This window comes from Trachypithecus francoisi, unplaced genomic scaffold (genome assembly GCF_009764315.1).
Source record: "Trachypithecus francoisi isolate TF-2019V2 unplaced genomic scaffold, Tfra_2.0 Lachesis_group11, whole genome shotgun sequence".
Taxonomy (NCBI): domain Eukaryota; kingdom Metazoa; phylum Chordata; class Mammalia; order Primates; family Cercopithecidae; genus Trachypithecus; species Trachypithecus francoisi.
Genome location: NW_022681456.1, coordinates 78,229,775 through 78,252,575, shown reverse-complemented (window position 1 = coordinate 78,252,575; position 22,801 = coordinate 78,229,775). Strand labels below are relative to the sequence as shown.

Sequence of the window (22,801 nt, the reverse complement as noted above, 5' to 3'; positions counted from 1 at the left end):
CCTGAGCCCCTTTCTTCCTTTTCTCGCCATCCCAGACCGCCCATCTTGGCCTTCGGGCCCAATCACGGAGGCCCTACCTATCCGAAACCCGGGGCCTTCCCCGCGGAAGAGGGGAGGAGTTTCAACCTTTTAACCCCACCTTGGTCTGTGCAGCGCGGACCAACCCAAATCGCCAGAAAGGAGGGGCGTGGCTTGAAGTCCCCCTCCTCCATCCCGGGGATCACGTTTTGCCACTGGCGGCGGGGAGCTGATCGCAGGACTAGGCAACCTCTAGCCAGTCCCTGGGTCGGGCGGATCCTCCCAGAGGTGGCACAATGGAGCGATCTCCAGGAGAGGGCCCCAGCCCCAGCCCCATGGACCAGCCTTCTGCTCCCTCCGACCCCACTGACCAGCCCCCCGCTGCTCACGCAAAGCTAGACCCAGGTTCTGGGGTCCAACCTGCTGGCCCTGGCGCGGCGGGTGAGGCCCTGGCGGTGCTGACTTCGTTCGGGAGGCGGTTGCTGGTGCTGATACCGGTGTATTTGGCCGGGGCAGTGGGACTCAGCGTGGGTTTCGTGCTCTTCGGCCTCGCTCTCTACCTGGGCTGGCGCCGGGTCCGCGACGAGAAAGAACGGAGCCTTCGAGCAGCGAGGCAGCTACTGGACGACGAGGAGCAGCTCACGGCGAAAACTCTTTATATGAGTCATCGAGAGCTACCTGCCTGGGTGAGCGACCACCCTCGGTCCTCTGTGCAGCATTGCCCCCTTCCACTCCTTCCGTCTGGGGCTTTTCCTCCTTATGCCTAGAGTCAGCTCCCCGCCTTGGGACAGTGGGCCCCAGACTTTCCCCTCTCTCCCCGCTAGCCGCCTGCCTGCTGGACGCGCCACTCTTGGGACCGACTGCAGACTCTCCCCACCCACCCTTTCCCACGCCCAGACTGGATCCTTCCACAGAATCAGGACTTCTTCCTCTACTCTTGGGCAACAGCAGTCATAACATCTGGGGACCCCGTCTCAGCCGAAGCTCTCCCTCCTAGCCAAGCCATCTTCAACGCCCCTCTTGCTTTTGGTGCCACTCGCGCCTTTGCTGCTCCTGGAAATCCTGGTCCCGTTACCTCTCAAAGGTTTCCCTAGTCTTTGCTATGCTCCTCGAGACTTTTTACCTACTTAAGGCCTTATGGTTCTCTCTTTTCTCGCTTTTATCCCCGGTTACCCGCTGGAACCCAGCCCCGGCCCCTGGACGACCCTCGGGCAGCCACCTTCAGGCCTCCAGCCGCCAGGCTGCAGCGCGGCAGAGGCGGCTGCTGGAGGGAGGGCGGGGTACGGGAGAAGGTGGTGCGGCTGCTGCAGTGCCCGCACTCCCCCCCACCCCCTCGGCCGGCCACACCCGTTTCCGGACTGTGGGCTGCGCTTGTTCCGTTGGGGGAGAGACCCTTATTTCTGCGGCGGCCGAGTCCGCTGTGCTGAGGCAGATGCCTTCTCTTTAGCCTTGCAGAGGCGAAGCCGTTACCCGGCCCCTCCCAGCAGAGGTGCCAGTCTAGGGGGAGAATGGTAGCAGAGAGGAGTCAAAATTGACACTAGGCAGACACAGCCAAGCTTCCCAGGCCCAGGACTGGAAAGGGGAGGAGAAAGAGGGTGAAATGGCCCTAGGGGACCTGTAGCCTAGGCAGCAAGTGTTTGTCTCCTCCTCGTCATCATGGAAACCAATCTACCCGCAATACAAAGCACAGGTGTCCTTTCCCTTAAAAGGAGTCACACAGAGAAAGATAGAGGAAAAAAAAAAAAAAAAAACACGCACCCCCCCCCCCAAAAAAAAACCCACAAAGCCAGGCCGAATTAGGTCTTCTGGCCCCTCCCTGACTCAAGGAAGAACTTGCTTCCCCCTTCACCTTCCTGCTCTAGAAGCCCCGTCTGAGGGGAGTTGAGAAGGCAGGACTTTTCTGTTTTCTTTTTTGCCAGGCTGGAATGCAGTGGCCCGAACTTGGCTCACTGCAACTTCTGCCTCCCGGGTTCAAGAGATTCTCCTGCCTCAGCCTCCTGGGTAGCTGGGATTACAGGCATGCACCACCATGCCCAGCTAATTTTGTATTTTTTGTAGAGACAGGGTTTCACCATGCTGGTCAGGCTGGTGTCGAACTCCTGACCTCATGATCCACCGGCCTCAGCCTCCCAAAGTGCTGAGATTACAGATGTGAGCTACCACGGTCAGCCTAGAACCAGGACTTTTTAAATCCCAGGATTCCCTGAAACTTTGATTTGACTGGGCCTCCCCCTCCAGAAAGAATGTGCCCTTCTCCTCCTGCTCCTCTCTCTCTCAGCAGCTGTCATTTCACCACGTCCCTGAGCTACCCACAGGGTAGCAGTGTGACCTCTACCCTGTCAGCTCCCCTTATTAGAGAGAACTCAGCCCCCAAATTCTGTGAGGAATGAACCTTTGGGGTGTCCCAGCCCCTCATCCACCCTGAGTATGAGGAGTCTGTCACACTTACACACTCCCTCCCCTCTGCGGCATACCACCAGCATCTTAGTAGGAAACCAGAGGTGAGGGTGTGCACGTCACTGTCTCTGCCTTCCCCACCTCCAGGTCAGCTTCCCAGACGTGGAAAAGGCTGAATGGCTCAATAAGGTGAGGATTGATTTGATTTTTAGTCTTCGTGAGGGGAGAATGGGAATTTGTTTCTTCTTGCCAGACCCACCCTCATCCCTCAGTGCTCTCCGTGGGGATTCTGAAGGAACTTGCCTTGAGAGGGAAGACTGGGTTCTCCTCTGACCATCTGTCTTTCCTCCCAGATTGTGGCCCAGGTCTGGCCCTTCCTGGGCCAGTATATGGAGAAACTTCTGGCTGAGACTGTGGCTCCGGCTGTTAGGGGATCTAACCCTCATCTGCAAACATTTACATTTACACGAGTGGAACTGGGTGAAAAGGTATGTGTGGAGGAGGAAAAGTGAGGAGGTGGGATAGGGAGGGTGAGTGACCCGGGGTAGACTGAGGTACTTCTCCCTTTCCCTCCCCTGTCTCAGTACTTTCTCTGTCCCTAGCCATTGCGCATCATTGGAGTCAAGGTTCACCCAGGTCAGAGAAAAGAGCAGATCCTGCTGGACTTGAACATCAGGTAATACCACTCACCACTGCTGCTTCCCCTTCAGTGTGTCCTGGTCAGTCCAGGCTACTTCACTCCCCCTCCCCGCAACTTCAGCCAAGGACTAACCCTCTTGGTTCTCTTCTTTACCAATCCCCAGCTATGTAGGTGATGTGCAGATTGATGTAGAAGTGAAGAAATATTTCTGCAAAGCAGGAGTCAAGGGCATGCAGGTAGGCCGTATGTCAGGGGCCCACATAATAGGGAATGTTTGTCCTACGTTTCATGGGATATGGGGAACTGTGAGGTTGGAAAGACCAAGGCTGAGAAAGTCTGGGAGGACAGAAGAGGGACTTTTCTGGGGAAAGGCTTTGATTTTCTCTTCTTGCCTCAGCTACATGGTGTCTTGCGGGTGATTCTGGAGCCACTCATTGGCGACCTTCCCATTGTGGGGGCTGTGTCGATGTTCTTCATCCGACGCCCGGTAAGGGAAAACAGTGAAGGGGTATGGGGAAGCAGGGGAAGCAGAGAGGACTGGGAGGATGAGGGCAGCCAGCGATGCGGAATGAAAAGGGAATTGACAAGAAGGCCGAGGGGTTCTGGCAACTATTGGATGGGTATGACCACACTCCATAGGATCTGTCCTGACCCCTGCTCTTTCCCTGCAGACCCTAGACATCAACTGGACAGGGATGACCAACCTGCTGGATATCCCAGGACTTAGGTATCAAGGACTTACTGAGCACCTGCTGAGTGTTCCAGCGCTGGGTTAGGGGTTTAAGGGACACAGAGCAGTCAAAGATGCTGCTTGTGTCCTCTAGGAGCCTCAACTTCAGTTGGGAGCGAAGACAAAAACCCCTGGAAAGTTTGATACTGTGATTTTTCTTCCGGTTGAGGGAGGAGGTAGGGAATGAAGAGGGCTGAAGGCTGCAAAAGGCAATGGGGATGGCAGTGAGGAAGGGAGAGAGCAGTAGGTGGGGAATTAGGGTAGAAGAGTAGCACAAAAGATTTTTACAAAAGGACTTTCTTACAGCTTTAGGTGTGGGAAACATACTTGGGGTTAGGAGAAAACTGGAAGTTGAGGCCACACCCATTCCTTTCTACTCCCCCATGCAGCTCTCTCTCTGACACCATGATCATGGACTCCATTGCTGCCTTCCTCGTGTTGCCCAACCGATTACTGGTGCCCCTTGTGCCTGACCTTCAAGATGTGGCTCAGTTGCGTTCCCCTCTGCCCAGGGTATGGCCTTTTCCCCACTAGATAGATCCTTCTCTCAGGAACCCCTTGCTGGGTCCTTAGTTTCTCACCATCTGATTCCTTCCTCCAGGGCATTATTCGAATTCACCTGCTGGCTGCTCGAGGGCTGAGTTCCAAGGACAAATATGTGAAGGGCCTGATTGAGGGCAAGTCAGACCCGTATGCACTTGTGCGTTTAGGTACCCAGACGTTCTGCAGTCGTGTCATTGATGAAGAACTCAACCCACAGTGGGGAGAGACTTACGAGGTGGGAGAGTTGAGCAGCTGTGTGAAAGGGGGAAGCCCCAGGAGGCCGTGAGAGAAGATGCTGATTAGATGATCCTCACAGCTGCAGCCCCATGAGACACTCAACCTTCTGTGTTCCCCAGGTGATGGTACACGAGGTCCCAGGGCAGGAGATTGAAGTGGAGGTGTTAGACAAGGATCCAGATAAAGATGACTTTCTGGGCAGGTGAGACTCTGCCTGTTAAGATTCTAAAGCCCATGCTGGCCGGGTGCGGTGGCTCATGCCTATAATCCCAGCACTTTTGGAGACCGAGGCTTGCGGTTCATGAGGTCAGGAGATCAAGACCATCCTGGCTAACACCGTGAAACCCCATCTCTACTAAATATGCAAAAATTAGCTGGGCGAGGTGGCTGGCGCCTGTAGTCCCAGCTACTCGGGAGGCTGAGGCAGGAGAATGGCGGGTGAACCCAGGAGGCAGAGCTTGCAGTGAGCCAAGATCGTGCCACTGCACTCCAGCCTAGGCGACAGAGCGAGACTCCGTCTCTAAAGAAAAAATAATAATAATAAAAATAATAATAATAAAGCCCATGCTACTGAGGTTCTGGAGGTAATTACTCACTTTCTGGGCCGGGAATCATGTATCGTTTTCCTTCCTAACCTCCCCACCCCTAACCCCTACCATGCACACACTCACGCAGGCAGGTGAATATTTCCTGAGAGGAATAAGGGAGTCTGAGATCTGCCAGTCATTTCTCGGTGGGTGAGTGGAGGGCCACTGACCTGCTGCTAATTACAACACTCCCTTTTTCTTCCTTTCACTACCCTTTCCCCTCCCCACCCCAGAATGAAGCTGGATGTAGGGAAGGTGTTACAGGCTGGTGTTCTGGATGATGTAAGTTGGGAGAAGAGGAAGGTGTGGGCTGATCTCACCCTTTGGGCAGACGGTAGTTGCTACATTGGTAGGGAAGTAGTTAAGCAGATATCTGATCTCTACTACATCTCAATTTCTTCTAGTGGTTCCCTCTACAAGGTGGGCAAGGCCAAGTTCACTTGAGGCTAGAATGGCTGTTGCTTTTGTCAGATGCAGAGAAACTGGAGCAGGTACGCCACATGGGAAACAGGAAGCTGGCAGGGGAGAAGTAGGTAGCTGGAAGCGTAGGGGACTTGGAACGGGGACCAAGATCTGACTACTACCACCCCTTCCTAGGTTCTACAGTGGAATCGGGGAGTCTCCTCTCGACCAGAGCCCCCATCAGCTGCCATCTTAGTTGTCTACCTGGATCGGGCCCAGGATCTTCCTGTGAGTTTGGGTGAACAGGAGCCCTGGATGTAGCGTTCCCCAACCCTGCCTTGCTGAGGATGCAATTGTCACTGCCTGCTTTGCTCCAGAAGTATCAGCATGTAACACAAGGGTCCCAGGGAGGGGATCAGATCCATTGCAGGGAAAGGATTCTGATGTGATCGCACCTTCCTTCACCAAAACCAAAACCAAATCCCCCAAGATGGTGACCTCTGAATTGTACCCACCACAGCTGAAGAAGGGGAACAAGGAACCCAACCCCATGGCACAACTGTCAATTCAGGATGTGACTCAGGAGAGCAAGGTGAGGGCCAGGACATCATTCTCGGGGGCCAGGTGGGACAGGCAGAGGCCTGTTCTTGGAATGGTTTCCCCTTTAGAATGCCTGTTATGTGCGAGGTTTTCTGGAGAAACAGGAGTGGTGCTGTGGTATACACCTTTAATCCCTCCTCCACATCTCCAGGCTGTCTACAGTACCAACTGCCCAGTGTGGGAGGAAGCATTCCGGTTCTTCCTACAAGACCCTCAAAGCCAGGAGCTTGATGTGCAAGTGAGATAATCACCTCTTCACCCCCTCTTGAATACCCTATTCTGTCTTCCCAGATCAGTACCATTTCTCCTCTCCTTCTTTTCCCTTCATTCCGATTTTTAATCTATCTGCCTAGACTCCCCACCTCCCTGAATATCTCTCCACTGTTCCCCAACTGTTGCTCCAGAATACTTTTTTTTTTTTTTGAGATGCTGTCTCGCTCTGTTGCCCAGGCTGGAGTGCGATGGTGCGATCTCAGCTCACTGCAACCTCCGCCTCCCAGGTTCAAGCAATTCTCCTGCCTCAGCCTCCCAAGTAGCTGGGATTACAGGCAGGCACCACCACGCCCGGCTACTTTTTGTATTTTTAGTAGAGATGGGATTTCACCGTGTTGGCCAGGCTGGTCTCAAACTCCTGATTTCAGGTGATCCGGCTGCCTCAGCCTCCCAAAGTGCTGGGATTATAGGTGTAAGCCACCGCACCTGGCCTTAGTTCGTATGTACTAGTTCTTGAATGATTTTATATATGTGTGTCTTGTCTATGAAACTGGCCAGTAAGCATTGTGAAAGCGGATACTATGTTTTGTGCTTTTTCTGTGACCTTTAAAATTCTGAATGTTAACAATTTTATTGAGGCATAATTTACATACCATACAATCACTCATTTTAGGTATACAATTCCCAATTATAAAAAATTATTCTGGCCGGGCGCGGTGGCTCAAGCCTGTAATCCCAGCACTTTGGGAGGCCGAGACGGGCGGATCACGAGGTCAGGAGATCCAGACCATCCTGGCTAACACGGTGAAACCCCGTCTCTACTAAAAAATACAGAAAACTAGCCGGGCAAGGTGGCGGGCGCCTGTAGTCCCAGCTACTCGGGAGGCTGAGGCAGGAGAATGGCGTAAACCCGGGAGGCGGAGCTTGCAGTGAGCTGAGATCCAGCCACTGCACTCCAGTCTGGGCGACAGAGCGAAACTCCGTCTCAAAAAAAAAAAAAAAAAAAAATTATTCTGGCCGGGCGCAGGGGTTCATGCCTGTAATCCCAGCACTTTGGGAGGCCGAGGCAGGTGGATCATGAGGTCCGGAGATCGAGACCATCCTGGTTAACACGGTGAAACCCCATCTCTACTAAAAATACAAAAAATTAGCTGGGCGTGGTGTTGGGCGCCTGTAGTCCCAGCTACTCGGGAGGCTGAGGCAGGAGAATGGGGTGAACCCGGGAGGCAGAGCTTGCCATGAGCAGAGATTGCACCACTGCACTGTGTAGCCTGAGTGACAGAGCAAGACTCCGTCTCAAAAAAAAAAAAAAAAAAAAATTATTCTGAGGCTGGGCACGGTTTCTAAAATGAGTGATTTTATGGTATGTAAATTATGCCTCAATAAAATTGCTAACAGTCAGCATTTTTTTTTTTTTTTTTGAGACAGAGTTTTGCTCTTGTTGCCCAGGCTGGAGTGCAATGGCATGATCTCGGCTCACCGCAACCTCCACCTTCTGGGTTCAAGTGATTCTTCTGCCTCAGCCTCCGGAGTAGCTGGGATTACAGGGATGTGCCACCATGCCTGGCTAATTTTTGTGTGTGTTTTTAGTAGAGACGGGGTTTCTCCATGTTGGTCAGACTGGTCTTGAACTCCTGACCTCAGGTGATCCACCCGCCTCAACCTCCCAAAGTGCTTGGATTACAGGCGTGAGCCACCACGCCTGGCCCAACATTCAGCATTTTATTTTATTTTATTTATTTATTTTTTTTTGAGGCGGAGTCTCGCTCTGTCGCCCGGACTGGAGTGCAGTGGCCGGATCTCAGCTCACTGCAAGCTCCGCCTCCCGGGTTCACGCCATTCTCCCGCCTCAGCCTCCCGAGTAGCTGGGACTACAGGCGCCCGCCACTTCGCCCGGCTAGTTTTTGTATTTTTAGTAGAGATGGGGTTTCACCATGTTAGCCAGGATGGTCTCGATCTCCTGACCTCGTGATCCGCCCGTCTCGGCCTCCCAAAGTGCTGGGATTACAGGCTTGAGCCACCGCGCCCGGCCCTCAGCATTTTAAAGGTCATAGAAAAGGCACAAAACGTAGTGTCTGTCTTCATAATGTTTACTGGCCAGTTTCATAAACAAGACATATACATAAAATCATTCAGCAAGTACATATGAACCAAGGCCAGGTACAGTGGCTCATGCCTGTAATCCCAGCACTTTGGGAGGCCAAGGCAGGTGGATCACCTGAGGTCAGGAGTTTGAGACCAGCCTGGTCAGCATGGTGAAACCCCATCTGTACTAAAAATACAAAAATTAGCCAGGCGTGGTGGTGCATACCTGTAATCCCAGCTACTTGGGAGGCTGAGGCAGGAGAATCATTTGAACACGGGAAGTGGAAGTTGTAGTGAGCCGATTTCATGCCACTGCACTCCGGCCTGGGTGACAGAGCAAAACTCTGTCTCAAAAAAAAAAAAAAGACCAGAAGAACAACAATTACATACGAATTTGTGGGAGTAACATATCCATAGTATAGGACTAAGAAGGGTCAGAGAAAGGGATAGGCTGGAATAACTAGGGAGATTTTGTGAAGCAAGAAGTAGGATTTTAATTGAGTCTTGAAGGATAAGTAGGATTTAAATAGGCAGAGGGAAGAGAATGAGGACTTTCCAAATAGTGGGAGCAGAATGAACAAAGGTGGAAGAGGCCATGGATTGGGCAGAGGACTATAAAAGATGACTCTGGCCGAGGTGGGCAGATTGTCTGAGCTCAGGAGTTTGAGACCAGCCTGGGCAACACGGTGAAACCCCGTCTCTACTAAAAAATACGAAAACTTAGCCGGGCATGACAGCATGCGCCTGTAGTCCCAGCTATTTGGGAGGCTGAGGTAGAAGAATGGGTTGAACCCAGGAGGTCGAAGTTGCAGTGAACCAAGATGGCGCCATTGCACTCCAGGTTTTTTTGAGACTCTGTCTCAAAAAAAAAAAAAAAGAAAAGATGGCCCTGAGTGGAGCAGGAGGTTTGTGATTGGTCCAGAGAAGAATGAAGCTGTAGCCATGTTATCATTTTCACAGTATGCCTTCCTTTCCCCTAATCCCTTCACTATAGTCCTTCCTCCTGTTCCTGTAGGTGAAGGATGATTCCAGAGCCCTGACTTTAGGAGCATTGACACTGCCTCTGGCCCGCCTGCTGACTGCCCCAGAACTCACCCTGGACCAGTGGTTCCAGCTTAGCAGCTCTGGCCCAAACTCCAGACTCTACATTAAACTAGTCATGAGGGTATGGAAACGGAGGAGGTACTGAGGTGTGGGGGAAAGGCCTGTTGATTCTTTGGTATTAAGAGTAAGCAAAGGGAGCCTTCTAAGATTAAATGAGCTAATACATGTAGAAGTGCCAAGCAGGCACGAAAACATATTGATCTGACTGGTGGAAGGAATGGCTTATGAGTTGAGGGGGTGTGGAGGGAAGCCTCTAGAGATGAGCCCAGCCAAGGCAGCACCTAGTTCCCCTGTCACAGCCCCTCCTCTACCCCAGCCCACATGCCTTGCCTGCTGGTGGCAAGCTGCACTTCTTTGATTTGACATCACACTACCCTTCCCAGATCCTGTACTTGGATTCATCAGAAATACGCTTCCCCACTGTGCCTGGTAGTCCTGGTGCTTGGGACGTGGACAGTGAGAGTCCCCAGAGAGGCAGCAGTGTGGATGCCCCACCTCGACCCTCTCACACTACTCCTGATAGCCAGTTTGGGACTGAGGTGAGTCTATATCTGGAAAGGACTAGGGTCTGTTTGCCCTGCTAAGTGTGCAAAGCCTGTTTCAGGGCAGATTCTGACAGGTCTCTCTCCCTTTGCCATCTGGCACCGCCCTGTCCCTTTTGCAGCATGTGCTTCGAATCCATGTATTAGAGGCCCAGGACCTGATTGCCAAAGACCGTTTCTTGGGGGGACTGGTGAAGGGCAAGTCAGACCCCTATGTCAAACTAAAGCTGGCAGGACGAAGCTTCCGGAGCCATGTTGTTCGGGAAGATCTCAATCCCCGCTGGAATGAGGTTTTTGAGGTCAGAATTGAATGGCTGTGACTCCTGGTTCTGCCCCATTTTTCCCCCAATCCCAAAAGTGGTCCAGAAACCTTTGAGGTTCAGTTGAATGGGGGGTCTGGTCATTTGCAGAGGAAAAGGAGAGAATCCTCTTTCATCTGCATTATTGTCTCCCACTAGGTGATTGTCACATCAGTTCCAGGCCAAGAGCTAGAGGTTGAAGTCTTTGATAAGGACTTGGACAAGGATGATTTTCTGGGCAGGTGAGAGCATAGGAGTCTAGGTGAAAAACAGGCTGGGGCCCTTTAGGCCATGGAGTCTGGCCTCCTTGGTTCTCACCATCTAGCTTTTGTCTTAATCTTTCTCTTCCACAGGTGTAAAGTGAGTCTCACCACAGTCTTAAACAGTGGCTTCCTTGATGAGGTGAGCATGGAATTAGAGTCAACGACCCCTCCTGATCCTGCCCTTGCCTCATTCTCATAGTTCTCCTGTCTGCATATCCCCAAGTCTTCACCCTGCCTACTTCCACAGTGGCTGACCCTGGAGGATGTCCCATCTGGCCGCCTGCACTTGCGCCTGGAGCGTCTCACCCCCCGTCCCACTGCTGCTGAGTTAGAGGAGGTAGGGCAGGAGACTGGAGGAAGGAAGAGACCCAAGATGGGGCAGGATGAGCTCTTCTCTTAGTGTTCAGGCCACATGCCAGAACCCAAGGTGTCAGTTACCACTCCCCAGCCCCGTGTGCCCCCCAACAGGTGCTGCAGGTGAATAGTTTGATCCAGACTCAGAAGAGTGCGGAGCTGGCCGCGGCCCTGCTATCCGTCTATATGGAGCGGGCAGAGGACCTGCCGGTGAGATCCCACTCCCCACGCCCCATAACTTCTTGGCCCTTCTTCCACCTCCCTCTGGTTTGGATGCTCCTGGAGTATTTGGAATAGGAAAAATGGCCCCTCTCTTTCTGAGGGTGGTGCACGGGTGGGAAAAATTGTCTGTTCGAGGCCACGGGGTAGTGGCTGCCAAGTAATAATGGTGACATGGCTGCTGGCTGTGGATATAATTTGTGAGGGCAATCTGCCTAACTAGGTCCAAATTTAAGACTAACACAGTATTCTCTTTCTAGCTGCGAAAAGGCACCAAGCCCCCCAACCCTTATGCTACTGTCACTGTGGGAGATAATTCTCATAAAACCAAGGTATGAAGAAATGCTGCAGGGTAAAAATGGGAGGGACAAGAGGAATAAGAGTATCAGCCACTGATAATAAGCCCTCATCTCCACCAGACTGTTTCACAAACGTCAGCCCCTGTCTGGGATGAGAGTGCCTCCTTTCTCATCAGGAAACCACACACTGAGAGCCTGGAGTTGCAGGTACTGTAAATTCATTCTTCAAATATTTAGCAAATTTCTGCCATGGCCAGGCAGTAAACCAGGCACAGAACATTCAGAGATGAGATAAAAGATTGACTGGGTTTTTTTTTTTTTGTTTTTGTTTTTTGAGACAGAGTCTTGCTGTGTCACCCAGGCTGGAGTGCAGTGGCGCTGTCTCGGCTCACTGCAAGTTCCGCCTCCTGGGTTCACGCCATTCTCCTGCCTCAGCCTCCCGAGTAGCTGGGACTACAGGCGCCCGCCACCTCGCCCGGCTAGTTTTTTGTATTTTTTGGTAGAGACGGGGTTTCACCGTGTTAGCCAGGATGGTCTCGATCTGCTGACCTCGTGATCCGCCCGTCTCGGCCTCCCAAAGTGCTGGGATTACAGGCTTGAGCCACCGCGCCCGGCCTTTTTTTTTTTTTTTGATACTAGAGTCTCACTGTTGTTGCCCAGGCTAGAGTGCAATGGTGCCATCTCAGCTCACTGCAACCTCCGCCTCCCAAGTTTAAGTGGTTCAGGTTCTCCTGATTCAGCCCCCCGCGTAGCTGGGATTACATGCACATGCCACCACGCCCAGGCAATTTTTAGTAGAGACAGAGTTTCACTATGTTGGCCAGGCTGGTCTCGAACTCCTTACCTCAGGTTATCCATCCACGTCAGCCTCCCCAAGTGCTGGGATTACAAGTGTGAGCCACCGCACCTGGCCTTTTTTTTTTTTTTCAGACAGGGTGTTACTCTGTTGCCCAGGCTGGAGTACAGTGGTGCAATCAGGGCTCACTACAGCCTCAATTCCTGGGCTATAGCAATCCTCCCAACTCAGCTGGGATAACAGGTGCACACTACCACACCCAGCTAATTTTTGTATTTTTTTGTGGAGATGAGGTTTTGCCATGTCGTCCAGGCTGGTCTCGAACTCCTGGACTCAAGCATTCTGCCCACCTTAGCATCCAAAGTGCTGGGATTACAAGCATGAGAACCGCACCCCAGCCTAAGGGTAGATTTACCGGTTCTTTTGGACCAAGGAAAGAAGAGCAGGAAAACTCTTTAGGCTGAGAAAAAAAGGAGGAGACTGGCCGGGCGCGGTGGCTCAAGCCTGTAATCCCAGCACTTTGGGAGGCCGAGGCGGGCGGATCACGAGGTCAGGAGATCGAGACCCTCCTGGCTAACACGGTGAAACCCCGTCTCTACTAAAAAATACAAAAAACTAGCCGGGCGCAGTGGCGGGCGCCTGTAGTCCCAGCTACTCGGAGGCTGAGGCGGGAGAATGGCGGGAACCCGGGAGGCGGAGCTTGCAGTGAGCTGAGATCTGGCCACTGCACTCCAGCCTGGGCGACAGAGCGAGACTCCATCTCAAAAAAAAAAAAAAAAAAGAAAGGAAGGACAGGCCAGGCACAGTGGCTCACACCTGTAATCCTAGCACTTTGGGAGGCCGAGGTGGGTGGATCACCTGAGGTCACGAGTTTGAGACCAGCCTGACCAACATGGAGAAACCCCAGCTCTACTAAAAATAAAAAATTGACTGGGCATGGTGGCAGGTGCCTGTAATCCCAGCTACTCAGGAGACTGAGGCAGGAGAATCATTTGAACCCGGGAGGCGGAGGTTGTGGTGAGAGCAGATGGCGCCACTGCACTCCATCCTGGATAACAAGAGCAAAACTCCGTCTCAAAAAAAAAAAAAAAAAAAAAAAGGCAGGAAGGACAGAGGGACTAGCAACTGTTACCATGGCTTCCCTGCCTTTCTCAAAGGGCAATCTCACCAAATCACCTATGAGTGCAAGTGTTTGGACCTTTACCACCAGGATTAACTCATTTGTGGATGCATTCGCCTCCTGATCATGGTCCTGTTGCCTCACAGGTTCGGGGTGAGGGCACTGGCCTGCTGGGCTCATTATCCCTGCCCCTCTCAGAGCTCCTCGTGGCTGACCAGCTCTGCTTGGACCGCTGGTTTACACTCAGCAGTGGTCAGGGGCAGGTGCTACTGAGAGCACAACTAGGGGTGAGTGACAGGAGATGGTGGGCAGGATGAGAGGGAGGAGGGGAGGGCCTTCACAGCTGAGGGACACCCAGGAGGGTGGGAACAGAGGGCTGTGTCCTTAGACTGAGGGAACTGAGAGAACTCTGCCTAGCTCACAGCTTTCTTGCCCCTAGATCCTGGTGTCCCAGCACTCAGGAGTGGAAGCTCATAGCCACAGCTACAGCCACAGCTCCTCATCCCTGAGTGAAGAACCAGAGCTCTGGGAGGGACCCCCTCACATCACCTCCTCAGCCCCAGAGCTCCGGCAGCGCCTCACACATGTTGACAGGTAAAGGGCTGGTACAGGAAGGTGGGATGCAGTCAGAAGTAAAAAGTATTACAGGTTCACTAGGCTCTAGCTTTTCCCAGACCTACTGATATTTCTCCACAGTCCCCTTGAAGCTCCAGCCGGGCCTCTGGGCCAGGTGAAACTGACTGTGTGGTACTATAGTGAAGAACGAAAGCTGGTCAGCATTGTTCATGGTTGCCGGTGAGACCACATCCCTTCCCTCCCGTCCTCCAGGTCGCCTCCATCCCTGCCCTCAGGTTACCGTATCACCTACATCCTCCTGTTGTAGGGCCCTTCGACAGAATGGACGCGATCCTCCTGATCCCTATGTGTCACTGTTGCTGCTGCCAGACAAGAACCGAGGCACCAAGAGGAAGACCTCACAGAAGAAGAGGACCCTGAGTCCTGAATTTAATGAACGGTCAGTCAGTGGGCATTCAGGTGGAGAGATGGCAGGCTTGGAAAGGACTCCTGGCCCCTAACACCTAGTCCTACCCCAGGTTTGAGTGGGAACTCCCCCTGGATGAGGCCCTGAGACGAAAGCTGGATGTCTCTGTCAAGTCTAATTCCTCCTTCATGTCAAGAGAGCGTGAGCTGCTGGGGAAGGTAAGAGGGCAGGATGGCAGGGCAGAGGTGAGGGCTGGAAGCTGCTGGTACCAAGGTTATAGTCCCTGTGAGAAAGGAAGTACCCCAGGTGATCCTTTAGAGGTGACTGTCACCTCTGCAATGGTTTGGGACGAGTATGTGATGAAGGAATAAGGTCTTTGGAGATTTCAAAACGGCATCATCAGAATGAGATCCTGTCTCAAAAAATAAAAAAATAACATCTTTCCCCCACCATCCTCCAACACAGGTGCAGTTGGACCTAGCTGAGACAGACCTTTCCCAGGGTGTAGCCTGGTGGTGAGTGTCTGCGTGGGGGTGGTCTGGATATTTCAGTGGGAGAAATTCCAATCATAGGAAAGGAAAAAAAGATACAATCTGAGCAGGGAACCATTGATTGTATGAAGTGGAGAAGCCCTTGGATCGTGTCTCATTTATAAATAAGACGACACAAGAGTCATCTTTCTACATGAGCCCTCTCGTTTTCACAGGTATGACCTGATGGACGACAAGGACAAGGGCAGCTCCTAGGAGCTGGCGAGTCCCAGCCTGACTCTGCTCTGTCTTCCTGCCTTCGTCTCACTCTGTCACCGCCTCAATGTGATGGGCCTAAAGCTAGGGTCCAAGGGCAGAGCCTGTGCCCTTCAGCCCTTTCACCTAACAGGCCCATATTCGGGCCTTTGACCAAAGAGAAGAACCGTATGTTCCCTTTACTGCACGGCCTTTATCCTTCTGGGCCCCTGGGGTGGGGACCTGAGCTGGCTGTTTCCTGCTCTGCCTGCACATTGTTCTCCCTTCCTCCCAACTCCTCAGGGCCTCCAGTATCTGTGCCTGGCCACTGGCAGCACTAGCAGTGGTATTAGCTTATGCCAAATACAGCTTTGAAAGGATCTTTGTTTCTTTAACTAGATGGTCACCTTCCTCCCTACCACACATGGGTGGGAAGGTGGACAGGCTAACCTCTCCAGCTGTGAGCCTCTTAGACTACTGCATGTAGCAAATGTTCAGCAGCTCAGGCCCCCATGTCCAGTTCTGTCCCCATTCTTCTCAACCCTGTCTTGAAAATTCTACTGCTTTGATGGCTGGGGCCAGTCTCTTGTCACTTTGGAAGCTGGGGACACTTGGATTCTACCCAAGCCTCCAAGTAGTGGCATATCAGTTTTGGAGCTCCTAGCTGGTGATACACAGAGGGCTTTGGAGGACTTGGGACAGCTGGGCCAATTTTTTTGCCCAAGTGCCTAGGCTGCTAACTCACTGACTAGAACTGAATCTGGTACTCTTTAGTTTTGCACCAACTCTGCCAAGCCACTGTATCTTATATTAAACATCATACTCAAACCAGCTGTGGTTCTTTTCCTTAAGGATAGGGAATCAATCTACCCATCTGATGTTTATTCCAACTGTCAAAAGCCTTTATCCTATTTGTGAATAGTCTCAGTTTAATTAATGGTCAAAGCCTACTAAGGTTGCAGCCACCAAGAATGTTGAGGATGGTCACGAGACCTGTGTAAAGTAGCTGCTGTTGCATTTCAGGTGAGACTCATTTCCAGTCACCGTGATGAACTCTGTTACCCATCCAACTTGTCTGCTGACCACTATAGGCTTTCTAGGGAAGGGATTCCTCAACCTGGTAAACCTGGGAGCTCTGTGCCACCGCCCAGGCTCCTGGTGTCTCCGTGCCATCAGGGCATGCTCAGGTACATTCAAAAGGGCTTCAGGCCCATCTGACAGGAGCTAAGAAATACACCCATTTCGATCATCTGTTCACCTTGAACTCTGCTCCTTGCAGGAACTTTCCTGGAATGCAAGCTAGAGAAGCTGTGCTCCATCTGTTCTGCCAATTGAAAGGAGAGAGATGGACAGAGTGAACTACTGAAGACAGGGTCACTGGCATAGGAACGTGGGGATTTCATAACTGCCTCAGGGAGACTACCATCTTCTCTTGGAAAATATAAACCTCAGGATGCTGCCCACTGGGAGATGAGGGAAGACTCAGGGGAAAGGATTAAGCTCAGTTCCACAAGTTGTCAAAATTTGCTTAATTAGCAAAAACTGAATTTAAACTCCACATCATCCACAAACTCAACCTCTATGTTTTCAGTGACTCTTTTGTATTCACTGCTGGTTCCTCTGCCATCTCCACTTCCTTCCCATCAATGTAAGAGGACCCCAAGCCTTGGCTATGAGCAAGAAGGTCTTATTTGCTCCATTCCCCAACTCCAGCTCTAGAATCATAGGGGGGAAAACTCCAAAAACAGAGCAGAGAAACTTAATTTTGGCCGGGCGCGGTGGCTCAAGCCTGTAATCCCAGCACTTTGGGAGGCCGAGACGGGCGGATCACGAGGTCAGCAGATCGAGACCATCCTGGCTAACACGGTGAAACCCCGTCTCTACTAAAAATACAAAAAATTAGCCGGGCGAGGTGGCGGGCGCCTGTGGTCCCAGCTACTCGGGATGCTGAGGCAGGAGAATGGTGTGAACCCGGTAGGCGGAGCTTGCAGTGAGCTGAGATCTGGCCACTGCACTCCAGCCTGGGCGACAGAGCAAGACTCCGTCTCAAAAAAAAAAAAAAAAAAAAAAGAAACTTAATTTTTAAGGTCTCTTGTCAAATTTCTAGATACTGGCCGGGCACGGTAGCTCATGCCTGTAATCCCAGCACTTTGGGAGGCTGAGGCGGGCAAATCACGAGGTCAGGAGATTGAGACCATCCTGGCTAACACAGTGAAACCCCGTCTCTACTAAAAAGACAAAAACTTAGCCGGGCGTGGTGGCGGGTGCCTGTAGTCCCAGCTACTCGGGAGGCTGAGGCAGAAGAATGGCGTGAACCCAGGAAGTGGAGCTTGCAGTGAGCCAAGATGGCACCACTGCACTCCAGCCTGGGCAACAGAGCAAGACTCCGTCTCAAAAAAAAAAAAAAATTGTAGATGCTAGCTGGGCATGCAGCCCAAGGCCTGCTGTTCTAGCTGGCTTCAGATAATACAACCTAGGATTTTACAATGTGTGATTTTAAGAAACATTCTTGAGCTAATTTGTCACTTCAAGTAATTACATTTCCAGAAAACTAGAGGACATGGCACAAATTCTCCCATCCCAGAAGCGTCCCTACTCTTTCCTAACCTTTTTGAGTTCAATATATATATGTATAAAGGAAGAGGTACTAGTCTACATATTAAATACAAGATGATGGCTAAGTGCGATGGCTCATGCCTGTAATGCCAACACTTGGGGAAGCCGGCCGAGGCAGAGGATCCAGAGAAAACCCCCACCCTTAAAAATCATTAGCCAGTCTTGGTGGTATGCACCTGTAGTCCCAGCTATTCAGGAGTCTGAGGCAGGAGGATCGCTTGAGCCCAGGAGTTCAAGGTCATAGCGAGCTAGGCTCGTGCCACTCTACTCTGCCCTGGGTGACAGAGTGAGACCTTGTCTCCAAAAAAAAGAAAGAAAAAAAAAAGCAAGATGATGACAACCAGATAAAAAAAAAAAAAAAATACAGGGCCGGGCGTGGTGGCTCAAGCCTGTAATCCCAGCACTTTGGGAGGCCGAGACGGGCGGATCACGAGGTCAGCAGATCGAGACCATCCTGGCTAACATGGTGAAACCCCGTCTCTACTAAAAATACAAAAAACTAGCCGGGCGAGGTGGCGGGCGCCTGTAGTCCCAGCTACTCGGGAGGCTGAGGCAGGAGAATGGCGTGAACCCGGGAGACGGAGCTTGCAGTGAGCCAGGATCCGCCACTACACTCCAGCCTGGGCGACAGAGCGAGACTCCGTCTCAAAAAAAAAAAAAAAAAAAAAAACTACATACAAGATGAGACACAAAACACAATTGCACTTTTATATATGAAGATGGAACACATTTTAAGGGTCATTAATCACATGAATTAAATATACTTCTGTCATTTCTCAAACAGCTGACTTTTGACACACATACACAATGCACACCTTTTCCAGAGAAAGATATGACTGCATATGGTTACGCGATCACTGATGTTTGCAAATACTATCCTCTTGGAATGTGTTTTTATTGGACCAAACGACATGCTATAGTTAACTAGGTGTGGCAACACAGTTGTCTACCCAACAGCCATTTCCCCTCTTCCCTACATACAGAATCCCAGAATGTCCCTGGTGGCAGTATGCCAGCCCCCAAAATTAATCAAGATACCCTTTGCTGAATAATCACTTTCCCTTGCAACTTGAAATGACCCTGACCCAGTCATTTCTAACATCTAACAAGATGTTAGAGGAAGTCAGTTGGGGATTGTAGCATCTGAAGAAGAAAGCCCTCATTGCCCCTTCCTTTCTGCGTAGGTCATTGGTATGGGGATATTATGTCTGGAACTGCAGCAGCCTTTTTTTTTTTTTTTTTTTTTTTTTGAGACAGAGTTTCACTCTTCTCACATAGGCTGGAATGCAATGGCGTGGTCTCGACTTGCAGCAACCTCTGCCTCCTGGGTTCAAACAATTTTCCTGCCTCACCCTGCTGAGTAGCTAGGACTACAGGCACCTGCCACCATGCCTGGCTACTTTTTGTATTTTTAGTAGAGACAAGGTAATCCCAGCACTTTGGGAGGCCGAGGCTGGTGATCACCTGAGGTCAGGAGCCTGACCAACATGGCAAAACCCCGTCTCTATTAAAAATACAAAAAAATTGGCCGGGCGCGGTGGCTCAAGCCTGTATTCCCAGCACTTTGGGAGGCCGAGACGGGCGGATCACGAGGTCAGGAGATCGAGACCATCCTGGCGAACACGGTGAAACCCCGTCTCTACTAAAAAAAAAATACAAAAAACTAGCCGGGCGAGGTGGCGGGCGCCTGTAGCCCCAGCTACTCGGGAGGCTGAGGCGGGAGAATGGTGTAAACCCGGGAGGCGGAGCTTGCAGTGAGCTGAGATCCGGCCACTGCACTCCAACCTGGGCGACAGAGCGAGACTCCGTCTCAAAAAAAAAAAAACAAAAAAATTAGGCCAGGCAAAGTGGCTCATGCCTGTAATCCCAACACTTTGAGAGGCCGAGGCGGGAGGATCATAAAGTCAGGAGAGCGAGACCAGCCTGGCCAATATGGTGAAACCCAGTGTCTACTAAAAATACAAAAAAAAAAAAAAAAAAAATTAGCTGGGCATGGTGGTGCATGCCTGTAATCCCAGCTACTCGGGAGGCTGAGGAAGGAGAATTGCTTGAACTCAGGAGGCGGAGGTTGCAGCGAGCCAAGATTGCGCCACTGCACTCCAGTCTGGGTGACAGAGCAAAACTCCATCTCAAAAAAAAAGCCTGGCGTGGTGGTGCTGGGATTGCACCACTGCACTCCAGCCTGGGTGACAAGAGTGAGAGTCCGTCTCAAAAAAAAAAAAAAAAAAAAAACTATAACACTTAAATATAACAAATAGCCAGGGATGGTGGCCCACGAATCTGAGGTTGCAGTGAGCTATGATTGTGCCACTGTATCCAGAGCCTGGTCAACAGAGCAAGTCCCTGTTTCTGGGGGGGAAAGGGAAGGAAATGTATACAGAGGCTGGGCACAATGGCTCACGCCTGTAATCCCAACACTTTGGGAGGCCAAGGAAGGTGGATCACCTGAGGTCAGGAGTTCGAGACCTGCCTGGCCAACATGGCAAAACCTTATCCTACTAACAATACAAAAAAAAAAAATAGCCAGGTGTGGTGGCACACACCTGTAATCCCAGCTACTTGGGAGGTTGAGGCATGAGAATCACTTGAACCCAGGAGGTGAGGTGGAGGTTGCAGTGAGCTGAGATGCACCACTGCACTCCAGCCTGGAGGACAGAGTAAGACTCTTGTCTCCAAAACACAAAAAGGAATATATACTGAATAAACACGCTTGAAGAGAGCAGCTAAAGGGCCCCAATACAATCTCCTTCTGCTTCTCTTCCTCTCAACCTTTTCCACTGTGCTCTCTGGGAGCCTATTTCCACATAACACTTCCCACCCATTCCACCTTTTTTTTTTTTTTCTGAGGGGGGTATAGAATTTTGCTCTTGTTGCCCAGGCTGGAGTGCAATGGTGTGATCGAGGCTCACTGCAACCTCCACCTCCCGGGTTCAAGCGATTCTCCTGTCTCAGCCTTCCTGAGTAGGTGGGATTACAGGCATGCACCATTACGCCTGGCTAATTTTGTATTTTTAGTAGAGACAGGGTTTCTCCATGTTGGTCAGGCTGGTCTCCAATTCCTGACCTCTGATGATCCACCTGCCTTGGTCTCCCAAAGTGCTGGGATTACAGGCATGAGCCACTGCGCTTGGCCATTCTTTTTTTTTTTTTTTTTTTTTTAGATGGAGTCACCCTCTGTTGCCCAGGCTGGAGTTCAGTGACACAATCTCAGCTCACTGCAACCTCCACCTCCTGGGATTCTCATGCCTCAGCCTCCCAAGTAGCTGAGATTACAGGTGCCTGCCACCATGCTGGGCTAATTATTTATTTATTTATTTATTTATTTTGAGACGGAGTCTCGCTCTGTCGCCCAGGCTGGAGTGCAGTGGCCAGATCTCAGCTCACTGCAAGCTCTGCCTCCCAGGTTCACGCCATTCTCCTGCCTCGGCCTCCCGAGTAGCTGGGACTACAGGCACCCGCCACCTCGCCCGGCTAGTTTTTTGTATTTTTTAGTAGAGACGGGGTTTTACCGTGTTAGCCAGGATGGTCTCGATCTCCTGACCTCGTGATCCACCTGTCTCGGCCTCCCAAAGTGCTGGGATTACAGGCTTGAGCCACCGTGCCCAGCCTTAATTTTTGTATTTTTAGTAGAGACAGGGTTTCACTATGTTGGTCACGCTGGTCTCAAACTCCTGACCTCAGGTGATCCACCTTCCTTGGCCTCCCAAAGTGTTGGGATTACAGGAATGAGCCACTGTGCCCGGCCTGCTTTTTAAAAAAATTTTTTTAGGGACAGGATCTCACTCTGTTGCCCAGGCTGGAGTGCAGTGGCACAAACATGGCTCACTGCAGCCTTGACCTGCTGGGCCCAAGTGATCCTCCCACCTCAGGCTCCTGAATAGCTAGGATCAGAGGCACATGTGCCACCATGCCTGGCTAATTTTTGAATTTTTTTTTTGTAGAGTTGGGGTCACTTGCTATGTTGCCATGGCTGGTCTTCAACTTCTGGGCTCAAGTGATGATCTCACTTTGGCCTCCCAAAGTGCTGGGAATGTTGATTTCTGATTAACCCCAGTTTGGGGAATGCCTCTAAGATTTCTATCTTACTGTTTCCTGTGTTAAGAGCATGTACTTACCACAATTTCTCCTTAGATCAAAACAATCTTGGCCAGGCGCAGTGGCTCATGCCTGTAATCCCAGCACTTTGGGAGGCTGAGGCGGGCGAATCACAAGGTCAGGAGATCGAGACCATCCTGGGCTAACACGGTGAAACCCCATCTCTACTAAAAATACAAAAAAATTAGCCAGGCGTGGTGGCGGTTGCCTGTAGTCCCAGCTTCTCAGGAGGCTGAGGCAAGAGAATGGCGTGAATCCGGGAGGTGGAGCTTGCAGTGAGCCGAGATTGTGCCACTGCACTCCAGCCTGGGCGACAGAGTGAGACTCCATCTCAACAAACAAACAAACAAACAAACAAAAATCTTGATCATAAACCCTGCCCTTACTTTCTTGCCTTTCCCTGCAGGGTAGACTTCAACTGTCCTCCAGGTTCCTTCCCTGTGGTAAGTCCTGGGTCAGGACTTACCCCAGGGGATAATGTCCTGGGGACCCACCATCATGTCTCACCACTACCCAAGCACAGACATGGCTTCTGTTCATAAATTCCTATTAAATATTTCTAAGAAAGTGGATTTGTCAGCCTCCTTCATCAACCTCTTAGCTTCCTTGGACTTTGGGGGTAAGTGTGCATAAACCTGTGCACTGCGGAACAGCTCCCCAATGGCTTTCCATATTCTTTCAATCTAACAGACCACTTTGGATAGCTGAACATGTGGAGGTTCCTGGAGGATGGCATGCCTAGGGAAGGCAAGGAAGCTCCAGACTCACCTCCCTCCCTGCCCACAAAATGCAATCTCTAAGAATATACGGGCTAGTCGAGGTAGGTCATGCCTATAATCCCAGCACTTTGGGAGGCACCTGAGATGGGAAGATCCTTTAAGCTCAGGAGTTTGAGACTGGGTAACACAGTGAGACCTCATTTTTAGAAAAAAACA

At 51.2% G+C, this 22,801-nt stretch overlaps 1 protein-coding gene across 2 annotated transcripts; it reads left to right on the top strand.

The window, feature by feature from the left end:
- The first annotated feature begins 47 nt into the window (after positions 1–47).
- On the top strand, positions 48–15,986 carry ESYT1 (extended synaptotagmin 1). Of its 2 annotated transcripts, none has more exons than XM_033221722.1 (31): positions 48–704; positions 2,563–2,604; positions 2,769–2,903; positions 3,018–3,091; positions 3,219–3,291; positions 3,453–3,542; positions 3,727–3,782; positions 4,175–4,298; positions 4,387–4,563; positions 4,685–4,767; positions 5,386–5,434; positions 5,557–5,643; positions 5,750–5,842; positions 6,075–6,146; positions 6,306–6,392; positions 9,468–9,617; positions 9,940–10,095; positions 10,221–10,397; positions 10,557–10,639; positions 10,751–10,799; positions 10,908–10,997; positions 11,129–11,224; positions 11,494–11,565; positions 11,653–11,739; positions 13,595–13,735; positions 13,888–14,042; positions 14,145–14,243; positions 14,332–14,463; positions 14,543–14,648; positions 14,896–14,945; positions 15,137–15,986. In XM_033221722.1, the coding sequence occupies exons 1-31, from the start codon at positions 315–317 to the stop codon at positions 15,174–15,176; spliced, it is 3,315 nt and encodes a 1,104-aa protein (XP_033077613.1). In that variant the 5' UTR covers positions 48–314; the 3' UTR covers positions 15,177–15,986. The 2 variants fall into 2 exon arrangements, with proteins under 2 accessions (XP_033077613.1, XP_033077612.1); XM_033221721.1 differs by having other exon boundaries at positions 6,045–6,146.
- Positions 15,987–22,801: the final 6,815 nt, after the last annotated feature.

Coding starts and splice junctions, on each gene's coding strand:
- ESYT1 (XM_033221721.1), top strand. CDS start 315: ATGGAGCGATCTCCAGGAGAGGGCCCCAGCCCCAGCCCCATGGACCAG. Junction 2,605..2,768: donor AGGCTGAATGGCTCAATAAG/GTGAGGATTGAT, acceptor CTTTCCTCCCAG/ATTGTGGCCCAGGTCTGGCC. Junction 10,398..10,556: donor GCTGGAATGAGGTTTTTGAG/GTCAGAATTGAA, acceptor GTCTCCCACTAG/GTGATTGTCACATCAGTTCC.